The sequence below is a fragment of the Myotis daubentonii genome, chromosome X (assembly GCF_963259705.1).
Source record: "Myotis daubentonii chromosome X, mMyoDau2.1, whole genome shotgun sequence".
Lineage (NCBI taxonomy): Eukaryota > Metazoa > Chordata > Mammalia > Chiroptera > Vespertilionidae > Myotis > Myotis daubentonii.
This window is the reverse complement of record NC_081861.1, coordinates 7,538,839-7,558,811: the sequence shown is the minus strand read 5'-3', so window position 1 is coordinate 7,558,811 and position 19,973 is coordinate 7,538,839. Positions and strand designations below refer to the sequence as shown.

General features: G+C 47.3%; 1 protein-coding gene across 2 annotated transcripts in view; it reads left to right on the top strand.

The window, feature by feature from the left end:
- The window catches only part of HUWE1 (HECT, UBA and WWE domain containing E3 ubiquitin protein ligase 1), a 150,475-nt gene extending 131,003 nt beyond the window's left edge, over positions 1-19,472 (top strand). Inside the window, exons 62-84 of one of the 2 annotated variants that reach the window (XM_059679143.1) lie at positions 762-1,017; positions 1,187-1,317; positions 1,823-2,037; positions 2,125-2,413; positions 2,551-2,653; positions 3,298-3,841; positions 4,476-5,079; positions 5,814-5,929; positions 6,042-6,198; positions 7,561-7,693; positions 7,961-8,163; positions 8,754-8,881; positions 10,364-10,460; positions 11,540-11,689; positions 12,102-12,347; positions 12,586-12,703; positions 13,178-13,318; positions 14,284-14,571; positions 14,677-14,782; positions 15,373-15,490; positions 15,800-15,981; positions 16,261-16,451; positions 18,254-19,472. In XM_059679143.1, the coding sequence (XP_059535126.1) occupies positions 762-1,017; positions 1,187-1,317; positions 1,823-2,037; positions 2,125-2,413; positions 2,551-2,653; positions 3,298-3,841; positions 4,476-5,079; positions 5,814-5,929; positions 6,042-6,198; positions 7,561-7,693; positions 7,961-8,163; positions 8,754-8,881; positions 10,364-10,460; positions 11,540-11,689; positions 12,102-12,347; positions 12,586-12,703; positions 13,178-13,318; positions 14,284-14,571; positions 14,677-14,782; positions 15,373-15,490; positions 15,800-15,981; positions 16,261-16,451; positions 18,254-18,356 (4,619 nt within the window). In that variant the 3' untranslated portion in view covers positions 18,357-19,472. Of the gene's footprint in view, positions 1-725; positions 1,018-1,186; positions 1,318-1,822; positions 2,038-2,124; positions 2,414-2,550; positions 2,654-3,297; positions 3,842-4,475; positions 5,080-5,813; positions 5,930-6,041; positions 6,199-7,560; positions 7,694-7,960; positions 8,164-8,753; positions 8,882-10,363; positions 10,461-11,539; positions 11,690-12,101; positions 12,348-12,585; positions 12,704-13,177; positions 13,319-14,283; positions 14,572-14,676; positions 14,783-15,372; positions 15,491-15,799; positions 15,982-16,260; positions 16,452-18,253 lie in introns of those variants that run through there. The other variant, XM_059679142.1, reaches the window with a different exon arrangement.
- The last annotated feature ends 501 nt before the right edge of the window (positions 19,473-19,973 follow it).

Below are 19,973 nucleotides of genomic sequence, written 5' to 3'. Positions count from 1 at the left end.
TTCTTAGCTAAAGTTAAGATTTCTTGTCTGTGTCATCAAGTGATCACTCTGTTCCTAGGCTATCATGCTGGGCTTATTATTTACTTCTTTTAAAATAACCCTCCAAAGTAGATGGTGTTATCTCCGTGAATAAACTGAAACTTAGAAGTGAAATAATTAGCCCAAGGTCAGTAAGTAGTTGAGGTGAGATTAAAACTCATATCTGTGTGACTAAAGCTTGCTCTCGTTCCATAGTTCTAGGGATGGCAAGCACATAACCCCACACGTATAGCTCTCCCATCCTGGCAGACATAATTTATCTCATGGCACTGTTTCCTATTGGTGTGAAATGGGGCCTGAAAATTCTCAGCAGTGTTCCAACAGGATAAATTGAAACCTGTTTGCCATCGCTGCTCTGTACTATGCTGTCTGTGATGTACTCTGGAAAAGCCTTAAGATATAGGGGTTTTTTTCCTTCAAAAAACCTTGTTTGTTGAGATAAATAGAACCAATATGCATGTACATATAGTGCCTGTGGGAAAATCTGCAAGTGACAGGATCCCTGACCTGGGGTGCCTAGGAAAGATGTTTCACAGGCATGCCTGGAACCCCATAAATGTTCAACGGGTGATATAAGGGACTAGAGCTGAGCCTATTAAAGTTGATGAAATTGAGGGGGAACACAGACTATCGTGGCATGAAGGTAAAGAAGTGAGAGGTCTGATCTGGCTGCTTCTTAATTCCAGGCAGAGATCTAACCTCTCCATGTGACTTCCTCCTAGCCTCTCTTTCCCCAGAGAGAGCTGAAGATTCTGATGCACTGACAGCTATCAGCAGTCAACTGGAAGGCTCTCCCATGGACACCAGCAGCCTGGCTTCCTGTACCCTAGAGGAGGCTGTGGGTGACACCTCAGCAACTGGCAGTTCTGAGCAGCCCACAACAGGCAGCTCTACTTCTGGGGATACCCCACCAGTTGTGGCAGAAGTGCAAGGCAGGGATGATAGGTCAGGGGAACCTGCCCAGTCCAGTGAGAACAGGTAAGCATTATGTGAGCAAGAGGAGGGCAGGATGTGTTGGTGGGTATTTCAAGCCACATTCCTACTTGTTAACTAAAACTAATGCATATGCTGAGAAAGGGGTATTGTAGGCATATTTTATAAATAGAAAACATGATACAGAGAACAACATGAAAATGATTTCCTTTAGCTCTACCCCTGCATCCTCTGAGAGTTCTTCCACCAGAGAGTCTGCTGTGGGCACTTCTGGAGGAGAGTCCCAGGGAATCTTAGAAGAGCCACTGCCTTCAACAAGCAGTGAAGAGGAAGATCCCCTTGCAGGTGAGCCACATGTGAGCTCAGGCTATCCTGGGCTTGTTTCAGCTTCTTGTAGCCATTGGCATGGAAATGCCCACCAACCAAATGGTTCTATTCAGATGGTTGGCAGTCGTATGTATTGGAGGAGAACCAGCAGTAAGGGTCTGCTGAAACTGCGTAATGGATTGAGCCCAGGCTTTAGAGTCAAACTGATCTTTGCTCAAATCCCCCTCTGCCACCTCCTGCCTTTAGGACCTGGGCCATTACGTAACTTCTCTGATCTTGATACTGAGGGATTGATAATAACTACATGATAGGTTCTTGATGAAGCTTAAGTGACAATTTGCACACACAACCTGGCACAGAACAAGAGCTATTCTGAGCCCGAGGAAGGTGGGTGGGCCTTTGCATGCAGTGAGGACAAAAGACTGGTTTCTTCAAACAAGGCCATAGGTTTCTTTCCTTCAGCTACATCTTAGGCATCAGTAGAGGTGCTGTGAGTTCCTTTACATCTTGCATCTCCATTCAGGTATCAGTCTTCCCGAAGGTGTGGACCCCTCTTTTCTGGCTGCTCTGCCTGATGACATCCGCCGGGAAGTGCTACAAAACCAGCTTGGCATCCGTCCACCCACCCGGCCTGCCCCCTCCACAAATAGCTCAACTCCTGCAGTGGTTGCAAATCCTGGCGTGACCGAAGTGAGCCCTGAGTTCCTGGCCGCCCTACCTCCAGCCATCCAGGAGGAAGTATGTGAGCGGGAAGCTGGTGAAGCCAGGCTGCCTGGCCATGGCTATCCCCACCCCCACCTCCATTGACTATTTCTACTCAAATAGGTGCTGGCACAGCAGAGGGCTGAGCAACAGCGACGGGAACTAGCACAGAATGCCAGCTCAGACACCCCCATGGACCCTGTGACCTTCATCCAGACTTTGCCCTCAGACCTGCGCCGTAGTGTCTTGGAGGACATGGAGGACAGCGTATTGGCTGTGATGCCACCGGACATTGCAGCTGAGGCTCAAGCTCTGAGGCGAGAGCAGGAAGCCCGACAGCGGCAGCTCATGCACGAGCGGCTCTTTGGTCACAGCAGCACCTCTGCTCTCTCTGCTATTCTCCGAAGCCCGGGTATGGAGAGTAGGCAGTGGGAGGGCTCTGGAATGTCAAACTTTGGCTGCATAAGGATCTGTTGTTTGCCTTTGCGTTACCTGGACCTAGCTCACCACCCCTCTTCCCAATTTCAATTTCCTTTTCTTTCCTGTCAGCTTTCACCAGTCGCCTGAGTGGCAACCGTGGGGTCCAGTACACTCGCCTTGCAGTGCAGAGAGGTGGTACCTTCCAGATGGGGGGTAGCAGCAGCCATAACAGGTACTTTTGTCTCTTTTCACCTTGCTGTACCACCTCTCACATCTACAACTAGTCCAACTCCCTTAATATGTAAGTAGAGAGGCTGGAAGATCTCCCTAGGGTATTTCCTTAAATGAGTGAGGGAGACAGAGCTCTGGACTCCCCCTTCATAAAGCCACACTTTTAGTTGAGTGTAGCTAGTAGTATAGACCATAATCACACAGTAAGGTTGGCTAGCACTAGCTGTGATGGTAACAAGGAAAAGTCACTTGCCTCCCATGCAGATAGTAAAACGATGAGCCACTTGCCTTTGAAATTTTAGTGTCTAGGCTGTGGGAGTAGGAGTTTGTTATTAACCAGGCTGAAGTAGAGTGAAGTCCAATGGGAAGGGCGTGATCAGTTCCCACCTACACAGCAGATAACCCTCTGGTAGTCTAAAGAAGGTGGAAATAAGCATCGTCTCCTAAGACTTTAGGTGCAGTCTGATTTTACCAATTGATAATACAGAATCTCTGTTCTCTTCTCAGTCATTGTGGGATGTAGGACAAATCACAAGCCTGTTTGAGCCTCTTGTTATCTCAAAAATGGGTGATTCTCTAGTCTTTGCAGGCAGCCCCTTGAGGAAATTGTTGAAGTGTTAACCCAGAAACCTTGCTCTGTTCCAGGCCTTCTGGCAGTAATGTGGACACTCTGCTCCGCCTCAGAGGACGGCTCCTTCTGGACCACGAAGCTCTGTCTTGTCTCCTGGTCCTACTCTTTGTGGATGAACCAAAGCTAAATACTAGCCGTCTACACCGAGTACTGAGAAATCTCTGCTACCATGCCCAGACCCGTCACTGGGTCATACGCAGCCTGCTGTCCATCTTGCAGCGCAGCAGTGAGAGTGAGCTATGCATTGAAACACCCAAGCTCTCAAGTGAGGAAAAGGGCAAAAAGTCAAGCAAGAGCTGTGGGTCTGGCAGCCATGAAAACCGACCCCTGGACCTGCTGCACAAGATGGAGTCTAAAAGCTCCAACCAGCTTTCCTGGCTCTCAGTATCCATGGATGCAGCCCTAGGCTGCAGGACTAACATATTCCAGATCCAGCGTTCAGGTGGGCGCAAACATACTGAGAAGCACGCAAGCAGTGGCTCTACTGTCCACATCCACCCCCAGGCTGCTCCTGTTGTCTGCAGACACGTTCTGGACACACTCATTCAATTGGCCAAGGTGAGGAGCTTGAAGGAACCCTACTCCTGGGGTTGGAAGAGGGATGGTAGCCACGGCCTAGGTGAAATATTGCTGAAGTCTGTATTGTTTCTGGGCAATTGTCCAGTAAATAACTTTGTGGGAGGGTTTTATTTTCACTCTGCAATTTTTATGCATTATCCCATTCAATCATCAAAACAACCGTCAGCGGACTGTATTATTTCCATTTTACAGACATTTTTAGTGGTGGCTCTGTTGGGTGCTAGTAAGTGATGGAGCTGACTGGACCTAGAACTTACTTAGTATAGTCCTCTTTTTAATAAGCATTGCTGTCATTTGTTAAGGGCCCATCTTATGCCAAGAACTATGCAAACTATATGATGTCTTAATTTCACAAGGCAGTGTAAGTGTCCTCCCATTTTATAAGTATAAAGATTGATGCTCCAAAAGTTTACTAATCCTCTCTCCCTACAAAGCCCTTGTTTCTTTCTAGGCTGCTTTGCCATCAGTTGGATAAAACTGTATGACATCTCTCCTGTGTTACCAAAGCTGTCCAAAGGAGTGGCAAGCCTAAAAACCAGGTGTCATTCCTTGTCAGGAAGACATGTTTCCTATGTATACCCCTGGACCAAGCTTGTTTTTCTATTCCCTGCAGGTGTTTCCCAGCCACTTCACACAGCAGCGGACCAAAGAAACAAACTGTGAGAACGATCGGGAACGGGGCGGTAAGCAGGCCTGCAGCCCATGCTCTTCACAGTCCTCTGGCAGTGGCATTTGCACAGACTTCTGGGACTTACTGGTGAAACTGGACAACATGAATGTCAGCCGGAAAGGCAAGAACTCCGTGAAGTCAGTGCCAGTGAGCACTGGGAATGAGGGGGAAACCTCCCCATACAGCCTGGAGGCCTCTCCACTAGGGCAGCTCATGAACATGTTGTCACACCCAGTCATCCGCCGAAGCTCTCTCTTAACAGAGAAACTCCTCAGACTCCTCTCTCTCATCTCAATTGCTCTCCCAGAAAACAAAGTGTCGGAAACACAGGCTAATTCTGGCAATGGTGCTTCCTCCACCATTGCAGCCACCTCAACCACGTCTACTACCACTACCACTGTCGCCTCCAACATGCCCACTATCCCTGCTGCAACTACCCCTGTCACTTCTGCTCCAGCCCTGGTTACTGCCACGGCTATTTCTACCATTACCATAGCTCCTTCAACCACAGTGACTACCCCCACGACTGCTACCACTACTGTTTCAGGTGAGTATGGATGTAGGCTGGGAATGGGGTGTGTATACCACCTCACCCCCCACTTCCCATCCAGTTATTCCTCCCTAAGTGAGAGTAATCGGCTTGGTTTGTATTTGTGAGACCCAAATGTGTTCAATCTCACCTTCATTAGTCCCAGTTCTCTCTCTGCTCCTCCCCTCCTCTTCTCCACATCCCCCATCTCACACACACAAATACACACACACACACTCCTGTGAGGACCAGCAGGCATTCACTGAATGTGGCTTCTCCTAGGTAAGCAACAAAAGGAGGAAAGAGAAGGATCCTATCTTCAAAGAACTCCCAGCCTTTCCAGCATGGTTGAGGGTATTAGTTCTTAGAGGAAAGAGTTCAAGAACAGGCAGAATACAATGTGAACCAGAGTAGAATAGAATAGCCAGGCTGGTCCAGGAAGTGAAGGGAGTGAACACTACAGTAGACTAGTAAGCATGATGTGAAGAAGTAGGTTTTGAAGAGGGGATTTTGCTAGTAGGGCAACAGTTGAGAGAAACATCTGGGATTCTTTGTCACTTTAAAAGGTACAGTCATAAGAGTACTTGGCATCTCAAATCATTTGGCTTTGGTGGGCGGATCTTCATTTTCACTACGTTTCCATTTTGAAGTCCTGGACAGTTCAGTGTGATTCCTTGTTTCTGCCGCTTTTAAGTCTTTGGCATGTGAGTCTCAGAGGCTTACAACAGTGTCCGTCTATTTCCTCAAAGCTGCTACTACTAAGTCCAGCAAATCTCCGGCAAAGGGGGGTGATATGGGCACTGGCACTGCAGACTTTAAGATGGTATCTTCGGGCCTCACTGAAAACCAACTACAGCTCTCTGTGGAGGTGAGTACGAACTCTTCCTGTCTCCCATGGTTTGGGGAGAAAGGGTAGATAGGGGTGGGTAAGGTTTTAGTTCTCAAATTGGGGCTCACTCTGTCTCCTTTCTTTTTCCCAGGTGCTAACATCCCACTCGTGTTCTGAAGAAGGCCTAGAGGACGCAGCGAATGTGTTACTGCAGCTCTCTCGAGGGGACCCTGGGACTCGGGACACTGTTCTCAAGCTGCTACTGAACGGAGCCCGCCACCTGGGTTATACCCTTTGTAAACAGATAGGTAATAATGGCAGTAAAGCCTTCCCTAAATCCCTAAGCTCAATCAAAGTCCTATGCTTCTGTAGTGCAGCCCCCATGCTCTCTTCTGTCACATCTCTGATAGTACTGGGCTGTTGTCTACTTTCTTCTGCTCAGTTCTAAAAGAGCCATGCTGGGCTTCTCTCTACGTCCCCAGTGCCTGGCACATGGTAGGTAATCCATGCTTAAGGCAAATGAGCATGTGTAGGACTGGCAGTGCCCTTTTATTTCTCCATTAAGAGTGCTCTGGCGAGCCTGCTGAGGCCGCTTTGTCAGCTCAGAGATGTGCCTGCACTGTGATCAGGCTCAGGTATCAAGAGTCAAAATAATACCCCCTGCCTTTGTGCAGTTTTGAAGGTACACTAATTCTAAGACCACTTGTACATTACCTAGTTTTAGTTTTCCTTTGAGTTTTGCCAGGAAAGAATCTAAAATCCAGGATGGTGAAGAGATTGAATCAAAGAGTCAAGCCACGTTTTTCTTGCAGAATAGAGTCTCTTTGCTCTCTCCCACCTCCATGCCAATCATGGCCCTCCCTAGATAACAGCTGCCTGCTTAGTTACCTCCTTTTCATAAATGTCCCTGGAACTAAGGTGATGAGAGAATTGATTGGACTAAGAATTGTAAGGTTCATCTGAAAGAGGCCTCTGACCTGTCTTAACTGCTACCATTTATTCAACACCCATGGCCCAGGCAATGTCCTAGGCCAGTGATGGCGAACCTATGACACGCGTGTAAGAGGTGACACGCAAACTCATTTTTTTGGTTGATTTTTCTTTGTTAAATGGCATTTAAATGTATAAAATAAATATCAGAAATATGTCTTTGTTTTACTATGGTTGCAAAATATCAAAAAATTTCTATATGTGACACGGCACCAGAGTTAAGTTAGGGTTTTTCAAAATGCTGACACGCCGAGCTCAAAAGGTTCGCCATCACTGTCCAAGGCCCTCTACTACACAATTACCCCTAATTCTCAAAGCAGCCTTGTGAGGTTAGGCAGTATTAGTTGTATTAAGATGGGTAACTTGCCTGAGGTCACCACAAAAACCTCAGACATTCAAGAGGTATACAGGCCGCAAAACAGATAATTTTCCTCTTTGCACTGAACTGTGCTTCGTGCAGATTCAGCAGATTCTTGAGACCAGGTAAATTGGTGGTCCCTGGGTGGGTGATTGATCCAGAGCTTGCATAACAGATGCATAAAGCAAAATTCCTGCTCACCTCAGGTTCTCTGTAGCTGAGGAAAAAGAATGCCCTGGACAGGTTTCTTAGAAAAGTTTGGCTTTCAGCTGCTTCACTGGGAAAGTCTCTGAACACTTGCTGGCTCCTCCCACCTACCCAGGTACCCTTCTGGCTGAGCTCCGGGAATACAACCTAGAACAGCAGCGGCGAGCCCAATGTGAGACCCTCTCCCCTGATGGCCTTCCTGAGGAGCAGCCACAGACCACAAAGCTTAAAGGCAAAATGCAGAGCAGGTGGGTGCTAGCTGCCCATTCGGCTGTGGGACTGGAATCTGGGACATGCTGAAAGGTGGCTCTTGCTGGTTTCCTGATGGTCGTTCCCGCGCCCCCCCCCCCGCCCCCTGGGGCAGATTTCCTTATCTGTCCTATACACATTTGGCCCTATTTTTTCGTCCTCATGAGATTTCTTACTCCTCTGGTTGACGCCAGAAAGCCCTGCTTGCTCTGAGTGTTTATGCTTTGGTGCTGTCAGTATACGCAAGCCACCTCTACACTATCCAGGTTTGACATGGCTGAGAATGTGGTAATTGTGGCATCTCAAAAGCGACCTCTGGGTGGCCGGGAGCTCCAGCTGCCTTCTATGTCCATGTTGACATCCAAGACATCTACCCAGAAGTTCTTCTTGAGAGTACTGCAGGTCATCATCCAGCTGCGGGACGACACGCGCCGAGCTAACAAGAAAGCCAAGCAGACAGGCAGGCTAGGTATGGAATTGGAGTGTCCAGTTGAGGGGCAGGGTTGGTGGTGGAGAACCCAGAGTCCCTGGAGGGCAGGACTTAATGTCATGTCTCCTTCCTGTTTCACCTTTCCAAAGGGAAGTGATGATTCTTTCTTAACATGTTGATGGCTGCATTCTGTATCTCCCTCAAGCTGCCTGCATAGGAAATGCATTAGTGCAAGTAGGAATTAAGGGGGAGTGGAAATCTGGCAAAGAAATTGAGGGTGGATCTTTTGCCGAACAAAATTTAACTCACTGAGTGTGCCTCCTTTCTGTTTCCTTGATCACTCCTAACTAATACATTGCAGCCATGTTGCCTCAGCCATGGCTTGCCAAATCCTCTCTTTCCTCCTGTCCCACAGAACCCTCTCACCTGCTACCATCCATCTGCCTAGCACCGTGTACACTGCCCTTGTCTGTAACAGTAGCCCTTAGTGCCTAATGATGAGCACTCTGAAGCTGCCTGAGCTACAGCTCAGACCTCAGCAAGATGCCCTGTGGCAGCCCAGGAGATGGGAGAGTTTTGGGCATTCCCTTTTTTTACATTTTATAGCTTGCCTTCTTTCTTTCTCCCAGGTTCCTCCGGGTTAGGCTCAGCTAGCAGCATCCAGGCAGCTGTTCGGCAGCTGGAGGCTGAGGCTGATGCCATTATACAAATGGTACGTGAGGGTCAGAGGGCGCGGAGACAGCAACAAGCAGCAACGGTTAGCATGATGCCTGTGGCCCCTCATTCATTTGTCTCTCCCCCATCATCAGTGGGGTTTCACTGCCCTTACCTTGTATGCTTTTGCATTAAGTTTGCTATATAAATGCTCTGGATAACAGAGTTACTTTTTTGTTGTTTTCTTTACTGTTTGTTCATTGATTTGGTTTGGTTTGGTTTGGTTTGGTTTGATTTAATTTTAAAGCTTGGCCATCATACCCCACTCCCAGCTATCCCGTCAACAGTGGCGCTTTTGCAAACTGCATAATGCTAAATGTCTGGGTTCTGAGGGGATGTGGGATGAAGATTTTTCAATCTCATGGAACAACTCAGGTACATCAGAGACATCTCAGGAATCCTGCCCCTGGAAGTCCCCCAAGCTTGGTACACATCCTATGTAGCCTCTTCTGGCTACGGCTGTTCCCTCCACCCTGACCTCTGCCTCTGCTCTCCATATTCCCCTGGCACTTAGGCACTCAGGCCCTTTTAGGAGGAAACCTTCAGGTTCCTAGGTAGCCAGCTCATTGTTGGGATCCCAGTACAGAGTGGCTACAGGAAAGGCCTGGCATTATGTATGTATGCTGTGGCACTCATTGTTTTCCTGTCCTTGCAACATGCAAGTCACCTTCCCAAGATGCAGGATAAAAGGTATCCTGGGGCCTGGTTTTCCTTTCTATAAATACTATTATACAGTATGAGTTCATTGAACATGCTGGGAACAGCCTAGAACTTGAAGGCCTTGACTCAAGCAGGAAAATAATAGAGAGCTATTATTCTGGAGTATTTTTTTTCTGCCCAGTCCTTTTCCCACACGTGATACCACCGACGTTGTCTTTTTAAATAATCCCACCCATCAAAGGTTGCACTAATTCCCCTAATATTTTACCTTTTTAAAAAATATTGTTTTAATTGATTTCAGAGAGGAAGGGAGCGGGAGAGAGAAACATCCATGATGAGAGAGAATCATTGATTGGCTGCCTCCTGCACACCCCACAATGGGGATTGAGTCCACAACCCAGGCATGTGCCCTGACTGGGAATCGAACCGTGACCTCCTGTTTCATCGGTCAATGCTCAACCACTGAGCCACGCTGGCCGAGCTTATTTTACCTTTTGTGAATAAAGAACAAACCTCCCTTCTGCCCATCCAAGTTTCATATTTATGTACACATGTAAACTGTCCCAAGAAGAAATCTTAAAAGTCTGTGTCCAAGAGGCTAGTGTATGACTAGACATAGGTCCAGAATGGAATTGAGGCAACGCAGGCAGGCATCCAGGGAGGGAGCTTGCTAGCTCAGGGTGGAGGACAGCAAAGGAAGTGGGAAGGCCATTATTTTATCCTAGAGAGGTATAGTTTCCTGACCAGATATAGGAAGCTTCTTTCTAAGCCTATGATATATGAGAAGTGGTAGGACCAGCCCTAGCCTGTCCCTGAAGAATGCAAAGTTGCGCCCTTTAAGTGACTTTGTCTCCCTTTTATCCAGTCGGAGTCAAGCCAGTCAGAAGGTTCTGTCCGGAGGGAGGAATCACCCATGGATGTGGACCAGCCGTCTCCCAGTACCCAGGATACTCAGTCCAGTGGTCAGTACTGCTTCTCGTTTCCAGCCCAGGAAAAAGAAGTCAGTCTTCGTGGAATGTCTGCTGGAGTTCCTGCTCTTGAGAAAATATACGCTCAGTGTTTCTAATTCGTTCAAGCAAACACTGTTTTCTGTACATGTTAATAGGCAATTACCAACCAGGATCACTAACCGTAATCACCTCACTCTCGTCTCAGATTCACAATACATGTTGCAATTCCTGTAGTAAAGAAACTATGATAGCCCAGCTGGTGTGGCTCAGTGGTTGAGTGTCGATCCATAAACCAGGAGGTCATGATTCGATTCCCAGTCAGGGCATATGCCCGGATTGCGGGCTCGATCCCCAGTAGGGAGCGTGCAGGAGGCAGCCAATCAATGATTCTCTCATCATTGATGTTTCTATCTCTCCCTCTCCCTTCCTCTCTAAAATCAATAAAAATATTTTTTTTAAAAAAACTATGGTATGATATTCATGGAGATAGCATGTATTTGAATCTTGCCCCCCTATTTACTAGCTCTGGGACCTGAGGCAAACTTCTCTTTGTTTCCGTTTTATTCTTTAAAATAGGGATGTTCATAGTTAGGATTAAATGAGCTAATATGTGTATATAGTGTTAGAGCAGACCTGGCACACAGTGGATGCTGTTATTAACAGCATTTCTGAAGACTAATTGCACATGAATACTTTTTGGAACCTTTTTAACACATTCCTTTGGGATAGTGTTATAGGGACATCCATTTTTTTAACTATATTAGATAATTTAATAATCCACAGGTACTCTGAGAATTAATTTGGCAGTAAGTAGACCAGCATTATCTGGTAGAACTTTCTGCAGTGGCTACTATTTCAGTAGCCTGCATTTGGCTAGTGCAACTGAGGAACCATTTTTTTATTGTGTTAATCTTACTTAATTTAAATTCAGATGTCATTCAGTGTAGGACTAGAGCTTGCTTCCAGATGTTGCTCCCTATTACTCTATGGCCAGTGGGCCACTCTACTTGATCTGCATGTTTGGTCTGGGAAAAATCGAAATGAAGGGACAACCTCAAAGCCCTTCTGACTCTCCTGTGTGTGCCTTGTAGGCTCGGACGGAAACTCCCAGGGGGAGAAGGAGGAGAGGCCACCTGACTTACCCCTGCTCAGTGAGCAGCTGAGTTTGGATGAGCTATGGGACATGCTCGGCGAGTGTCTAAAGGAACTGGAGGAATCTCATGACCAGCATGCGGTGCTAGGTGAGTGGTGGCCTGAGGGCACACTAACCTGCTCTGCGGCCCCTTTAGCCTGCTTACTTTTCTTCCAGGTCACCCCTCTTTCTCAGTGTCTCTGTAATGAGGATTCGAAGGAAAGGAGTGTTTTTTCTCTGACTTAAGTGTCAGAAAAAAAATGTTTTTCTTTTTCTATGGCTGGTACATTTTACTTTTTAGACCAGGGGACTCTGTACAACTGGTTGGCCATTTTTCTTTGGCCTCAAGGAAGCTCTGATGTGCTCTTTGGCTTCACTTCTTTATTCTACCATTATATTTCTCCTGAAGTTTCAATTATTCTATATTGTACTTTTGTAACTAGATTATATATAATATAAAAGAAGAGGTTTGTATGTTGAAGTTTGTAAAAATGTCACCTCCCTGTCATTGCTACCCCTAGTGCTACAGCCTGCCGTGGAGGCCTTCTTTCTGGTCCATGCCACAGAGCGGGAGAGCAAGCCTCCTGTTCGAGACACCCGCGAGAGCCAACTGGCGCACATCAAGGATGAGCCTCCTCCCCTCTCCCCGGCCCCCTTGACCCCAGCCACTCCTTCTTCCCTTGACCCGTTCTTCTCCCGGGAGCCCTCATCTATGCACATCTCCTCAAGCCTGCCCCCCGACACGCAGAAGTTCCTTCGCTTTGCAGGTACAGGGAACTCTTAGGCCCCCAAATGTAGAGGGCTCTGCTGTATATTTTATCCTTAGCTGTGTGTATGTGTGCGTTGGTTGGAAAGTGCGGCTAGTGAGGGAGGGCCTGTCTGGTAGCACTTGCGTGTCACACTACCTTTTTTCCCTGAAACAAGAAAGACCTACTGGCTGGATGGCTGTCATCCAGTCTTCTGGGACCCATGATATGCTGATTCCTGCTGTCCTTCTCCCCTCAGAGACTCACCGCACTGTGTTAAACCAGATCCTACGGCAGTCCACTACCCACCTCGCTGACGGGCCCTTTGCTGTCCTGGTAGACTACATTCGTGTCCTCGACTTCGATGTCAAGCGCAAGTATGTGCCCTGGATGTTGGTGGGGGTGGGAACTCTCCAAGTAGTTTCTCCCCTCCCAGAAAGGAGCCAGAGTTCCTCCTGGGGCATTGTTTCCTGAGAAAGCAGTTTTCCTAAAGTCCCATTTTATTCATCGAGGTAATATAGGAGGTGCAGGTAGCCATAGTGCACAGGGGGCGCAGGAGGCCTCCTGAACACTCCTGTCTCCCCTGCTTTTCCTTCCTGTGCACTACACATGCTTACTTGCTACAGTTTCTGTGGGCCCTTATTTGGTAGAGATGGGAGAAATGAGAGTTGGTAGTAAATGACCTGGCTCTCCCAACTACTGGGCATTTCCCCAGGGGAACAGGTGGGGAGCAGGAATCAGAGTAATTGGAGGATAGGGAAAGTGTCATTGTGAGTCTTCATTCTAATGAGGCAAACAGAAGTTTGCTCTGCCACCCTAATCCTGTTTTCCTTCTTTTTCTACCTCCCCAGATATTTCCGCCAAGAGCTGGAGCGTTTGGACGAAGGGCTCCGGAAAGAGGACATGGCTGTGCATGTCCGCCGTGACCATGTCTTTGAAGACTCTTATCGTGAGCTGCATCGGAAATCCCCTGAAGAAATGAAGAATCGATTGTAAGAGCTCAGAGCAGAGAACAGACAAGATGGGAGGGTGGGGGCCATTCCTCCGCCGTAGTGAAGGCTTACTCAGGCCTCAGATGTGCAGAGGAATATAGGGAGGTGCTGCCCCCGACCCACACACACACACACACACACACACACACACACACACACACACTAGGAGTTTCCATTTGGAATCCAGCTGATATCAGCACAGTGAGCTGCCTCCCCCATCTTCTTGGCCTGGTCTCAGAAGACTGATCTTCTGCTGTCCCTTGGGCTGAGCTACCCAACAATTGCCAGCCAGAAGAGTCTTTGGCATTTATAAAGATAGACCTGATGGCCTTGCAGAGAGAGTTTCCCATTGTTACTAGAAACAGGACACCTACTGAGTAAATGGTACCTTGGGCTGGGGGAAATACTGCTCACTGGTGATTCTGAAGCCACCGAGAGGAGATTGGCAGTTTGTAATGCCAGATGTCACAGGAGCAATGTGAGGACAGACCTATTGGAGCAGTTCAGATGCTCCTAAACTAAGGAACTGGATGCCTTCTCTCCCTCGTGGCATGGGCTTGCTATCCCTGTCATCACACAGGAAGTCAGAGAGGCTTCTAAGACAGACTGGGCCCTGCTCTTCCACTACCAACTCCTTATTGACATTGGACTTGGTGCAGCACTCTCTTCTCTGACACCACCTAACCACTCCCTACTTCCCCTAAGTGAGGTCTCATTTAGGCCTCTCTACCATTCCCATTGGTGTTTTCTGGAATATCGGTCAGCCTTTACTGGCACTTCAGGACATCTATCAATGATGCCCTTTTTTGTCCCAGTGCCCTCCTCTGGGCTCTCCTGGCACCCTGTCCTGTGACCTTACACTCCCCGGCCACTGCTCCAGTCACTCGTTCACTTGGGTCATGCTGTATAAGTGAGTGGCTCTGTCCTGGGCTTTCTGCACATCCTTTTCTCCTCTCTTAACGCAGGTATATAGTGTTTGAAGGAGAAGAAGGGCAGGATGCTGGAGGGCTCCTGCGGGAGTGGTATATGATCATCTCTCGGGAGATGTTTAACCCTATGTATGCCTTGTTCCGTACCTCACCTGGAGACCGGGTCACCTACACCATCAATCCATCTTCCCACTGCAACCCCAACCACCTCAGCTACTTTAAGTTTGTTGGACGCATTGTGGCCAAAGCTGTATATGACAACCGCCTCCTGGAGTGCTACTTCACTCGCTCCTTCTACAAACACATCTTGGGCAAGTCTGTCAGGTGAGGATGTGGCACAGTCCTGGGAATCGGGTCCTTTATTTGTGTCCTGCCCCTATGCTGCCTCTCCACCTCAACCCATGACCCTGTCTAATTGTGTTTTTCTAGGTATACGGATATGGAAAGTGAAGATTACCACTTCTACCAAGGCCTGGTCTATCTGCTGGAAAATGATGTCTCCACTCTAGGCTATGACCTTACCTTCAGCACTGAGGTAGGTCAGGAAATCCTGACTGCAGCACATCCCAGCTCGTCTAGGAAACCCATTTTGGATCGCCCTTGACTTGGCATTGGATAACTTCATGGTTTTAAGGAAGTATCTTGACTTCTTAAAATCCCGTGCCCCATTTCCCATCTGGTAGAGAGCAATGGGTATTTGTATGAGACATCACAAACAGAAAAACCAAAATTTGTAAAACAATCCAGACTGTTTCCTGGTTTCCCCCTTATAGAAAACAACATGTTACTCCAGAGTATTACTCTCCATTCCCAAAGTAGTTCATTGTAGAAAAATTATACAAATGAAAACAAATTTTTAAGGTTACTCTTCCACCAAATTGTTTTCTGTAAAGATTGTGTTATGTTATGTTACATGTATTAGCCATACCCTCTTTCCCCTTTTACCTTGGCCTTTTCCTGTTAGGAAATTATGACCTCATGAGAAAAATCACTTTTTTCATGACCTTACTTTGTCTCTCTGCCAAGGACATAGCAAAGAATTTAGGGTATGTTCCCAGGTATCTCTATATAAACCCCATCCTAGACCAAGCTTGATATATATGATTGATGTTTTGGGTGTTCTAGGTCCAAGAGTTTGGAGTCTGTGAAGTTCGTGACCTCAAACCCAATGGGGCCAACATCTTGGTAACAGAGGAGAATAAGAAGGAGTATGTACACCTGGTGTGCCAGATGAGAATGACAGGTAGGGGAAATGTCCCTTAGGCCCATTGTTGCTCAATATGGGAATTGGTCAGGTCTCACTTCATTTTACACACATCATTTCCTCTTTTCCCCTATGGCAGCCAAAAGTATCTTGCACAAAAGGAATCCAAAACTTAACCAAAAATATTTCCTTTCCTCTACCCTCATAGGGGCCCAGAAATACAGTGGCAGGCAAGGCAGGCAGTCCAATCAGCATCCTAGTAGCAGCATGGGCTAGATTGGGGGGATTTCTGACCTCTAACACTTGTGTGGGTTCAGATTCCATGTGGCTTGTTGGTTCTCTCTCCAGGAGCCATCCGCAAACAGCTGGCGGCTTTCTTAGAAGGCTTCTATGAGATCATTCCAAAGCGCCTCATTTCCATCTTCACTGAGCAGGAGTTAGAGCTGCTCATATCAGGACTGCCTACAATCGACATTGATGATTTGAAATCCAACACTGAATACCACAAATACCAATCCAACTCTATTCAGGTGAGCTGTTACAGGCATTCCCTGCCCCTTCACCCCTAAGCAGTGCTAGTTTGACACCAGATAAAGCAGTGCTCTTAAGGGAAGGGCGCTATGGATGACCACTTACCTATGTGTAACTCTTCATTCTCTGGATCGCATTTTTAGGTGATGTTCTTGCTCATCCTGTGAATGAACTGAAACCCATCTTACAGAAGAGACTTGCCTAGATTCCAAGTCCCATCCCCCCTTTTTTCTAGGAGCTCTCTGTCTAACGCTGGCTTCTTGTGTCCCTTCCTGCAGATTCAGTGGTTCTGGAGAGCATTGCGTTCTTTTGACCAAGCTGACCGTGCCAAGTTCCTCCAGTTTGTCACGGGTACTTCCAAGGTACCCCTGCAAGGCTTTGCTGCCCTCGAAGGCATGAATGGAATTCAGAAGTTTCAGATTCATCGAGATGACAGGTCCACAGATCGCCTGCCTTCCGCTCACACATGGTAAGCAAAAGAGTTTGTTCTACTTTCCAGCATTTAGATCAGGGGTCCTCAAACTTTTTAAACAGGGGGCCAGTTCACTGTCCCTCAGACCTTTGGAGGGCCGAACTATAGTTTAAAAAAACAACTATGAACAAATTCCTATGCACACATTCTGGGGTCCAACCCCAGCAGGTTCAGGGGTCCCCAAAGGTGTGGACGGAGTCGGCGAAGAAGGAATGACACGGAGACAGCGTTCAGTTGATCAGCAGCCTAGCCACGATCTCTAGCCAGGATCTCCAGCCAAGTTCTGGTCTGGATCTCCAGAGAGGTTCTGCTTCGGATCTCCAGCCAGGTTCTGTGGCCATGTTCCCTCGCTAGGTTCTCCAGCCAGGTTCAGTCACCAGGTTCTAGTCAGGTTCTCTTGCCAATTTCTGTAGTCAGGTTCAGTCCAGGATCTTTTGCCATGTTCTCTCCAGCGAAGTTCTTCTGTCTCTAGAGAACATTCTGTGTAGGTTCTGTGCCTAGGCTCTGTCTCTCTTGGTCCTGTCTTCCAAGCCCTGTCTCCTAAGTTCTGTGTCTGAAGTTCTGTCTCTCTGTCTGGTTACATCTGTATTTATACCAGTTGATTCAGTCCTATCAATCTCTATTCCAAAGGTTAGGGCGTTTCTTATCTCCATTCCAGGGAGTAAAGATTATGTAGCTTAAGCATGATTGTTTGTAGTGATTAACTACCCGCCTGGCACTTAGTTAAGGAGTTTCATCCCCTCCCTGACTTCAGGGAAAAATTCCTACGTGGGGAAACAACCTTTCTCGGAGAGGTGACCTTGGTTAAAACACAGCGCCAAGAAGGTGAGCAAACATATTAAGAAAAGTATGCCATATATGCCAGGTCCCTTGAAACAGCAAGCATGGACCGGCTCCCGGCACACACAGCACATACCTTATTTTGAAGTAAAAAAACAACGGGAACAAATACAATATTTGTATTTGCATGTGGCCCGCGGGCCGTAGTTTGAGGACCCCTGATTTAGATGAAGCTTGCATATATGCCAACTTTAGGCCCTTACCCAAGGTCGGGAACTCTGGTCTGCCTCTGGCTACCCTGCCCCAGGGAGCAGCTCCCATTTGGTGGATTTTTGGAGAGGCTGATGTCTGAGATCAGAAGTTGGCCCAGACTCACAGTGGGGCTGAGGAGACAGTGCAGATAAAAACCACCACATGAGCCGAAACCGGTTTGGCTCAGTGGATAGAGCGTCGGCCTGCGGACTGAAAGGTCCCAGGTTCAATTCCGGTCAAGGGCATGTACCTGGGTTGTGGGCACATCCCCACTGGGAGATGTGCAGGAGGCGGCTGATCGATGTTTCTCTCTCATCGATGTTTCTGACTCTCTATCTCTCTCCCTTCCTCTCTGTAAAAAATCAATAAAATATATTTAAAAAAAAAAAAAACCACCACATGAGACCACAGTGTATTCCAGGGCTCAGTGTGGCTGGAGCACGGATTTCGAGTTGCAGGGAGCACAAAGCTAAGGAACTCAGCAGGGGTCAGGTCACCAGTGACCCTGAATGCCTCCTTGGAGCTTGCACATTAGCCCATAGACGAGACCATGGTGTTTAAGCAACAGGGTCAGGTTTACGTTTTAGGTGCCTGATGGCCAGTAATGGGGCCAAGTTAGAGGAGGGCAGACCAGGCTAGGACAAAATTGGGAGTCCACAAGAGGTGAGGAATAGGTTCCCTCAGGGAGAGGTCAAGTGGGCATCATGGGAACACAGGGATTTGGTTGTCATCTTTCATTAGGAACTGATCTTTTCTTTTTTCCCTAGTTTCAATCAGCTGGACCTGCCTGCCTATGAGAGCTTTGAGAAGCTCCGCCACATGCTACTATTGGCCATCCAGGAGTGCTCTGAAGGCTTTGGGCTGGCCTAGTTAGCCCCCACAACTGTGGGGTTTTTCTACCATTGTTGGACCTGGGAAGGGGGGGGATGAAAACAAAATGAACCAGAAAGGAAATGTTGATACCAATAAATGAAATCTACCAACTCACCATGTGTGTGTCCCAGCTGCCCCAACCTTCTCCAGTGCATACCTGTTCCCGTTCTCCTGCTCATTCTTTCTTCCCTCCCCCTTTATCTCACCTCCTCTCCCCATTCCATGCCGTCCATGATCCCCGGCCCATGTGTTTAAAGGCAGTAGCCTTTGCAGGGACCTGTTTGTCCCAACTGTTTGAACAGTGTGCTCCTCAGAGTCTGTGTTCAGAAGGATTTGCTGCATTGAGACTTGAAACCTTTGGATAGGGGAAAAATTATATATATATATATTTTTTTGTTCTGTTTGCATTTCTTAATTTGTGCTTGGAATGTGTTGATGTGCACAGCTAATGATTCAATGCGAGACAAGATTGGCGTCTGTGTTGTGGAGGTTTCAAATAAAGAGCACTCTTCATAACTCACTTTTCACAATGGAATTTTTTTCAAACTTAAAAGAAAAAAAACAACCCTCGAGCACGTGCTAGACATCTGGAGAAAAGATCCAGATGGACGCTCCAGAAAACCATCTCTGCCGTCACCACAGCGCATCCTCCTCCTTCAAAGTTGGTTTTCCTGTAGTCAGGAGAGAGACGCAGCCACCGGGAACTGGGGGAGTCTGTTTTTTAAGAATGGGACCTGCACTTGGGAGTTGTGATGGTGTTGCAGCCAAGGACAAAGCATCTTGCTCGAGAGGAACAAACCAGTAGAACTCACCATCTTCTTTGGTGAGCCTTTACAACAATCTTAAGTTGGGCTCAATTTAGGATTTTTATTTCATCTGTTAATATTTTAGTTTATTTTTAACAAATTTCAAGTAGTTGACAAGCTCTCTAGGAAAACAGTCTTACCATCCTTTTATTTTGGTTTTGTTGTCTGCCTGTCTGTCTGCCAGTCTGTTCACAGATCACCCAATAATCTCTTGTGGTTTTTACTCCATCCAACCCTTAAAGCCAATCTAAGGACTTTGGTTCCAGCCTCCAAAGAAAAAATAATAAAAGTTTAGTTAGAAAAATAACCCCAAGTGGTGCTTGCTTTGTGTGGTTTTTCTCATTCTCTGAGGCTCTGCATAAAGGTTTTCCCCTTGACCATGTCCCAAAGTGTGGATCTAGGAAAGCAGTTGTGTGTTCTTAACCTATACCTTTGGTCCCAATGCAAATGGCTACTGAACATTCTCTCCCTTTTTTCAAAATTCAAACTTATCTGTCTGGCCCTGCTGATGACTGAGAATATAGATGACTCAGCCCTGTTCCTGCTACTGAGCTTTCAAGGGGAAGAGACTAGTCAGTTCCATGACTGATGTAGGAAGGGGTTCCTTGGTTCCCAGAGCAGAAGTACCTGATCTAGACTGGAAGATCAGTGAAGACTCCATTGTCAGTGGCACTTGGGCTGAATGGTAAAGCTGTGGGGAAATGAAGATTCAGGAGGGGACAGTAGTCTAAATCAAGATAGCAGGAGTCCAGTTATCGGATGGGCTTAAGCAAAAGGTGGTGCCCTGACATGAAGCTGAGAGTCCAGC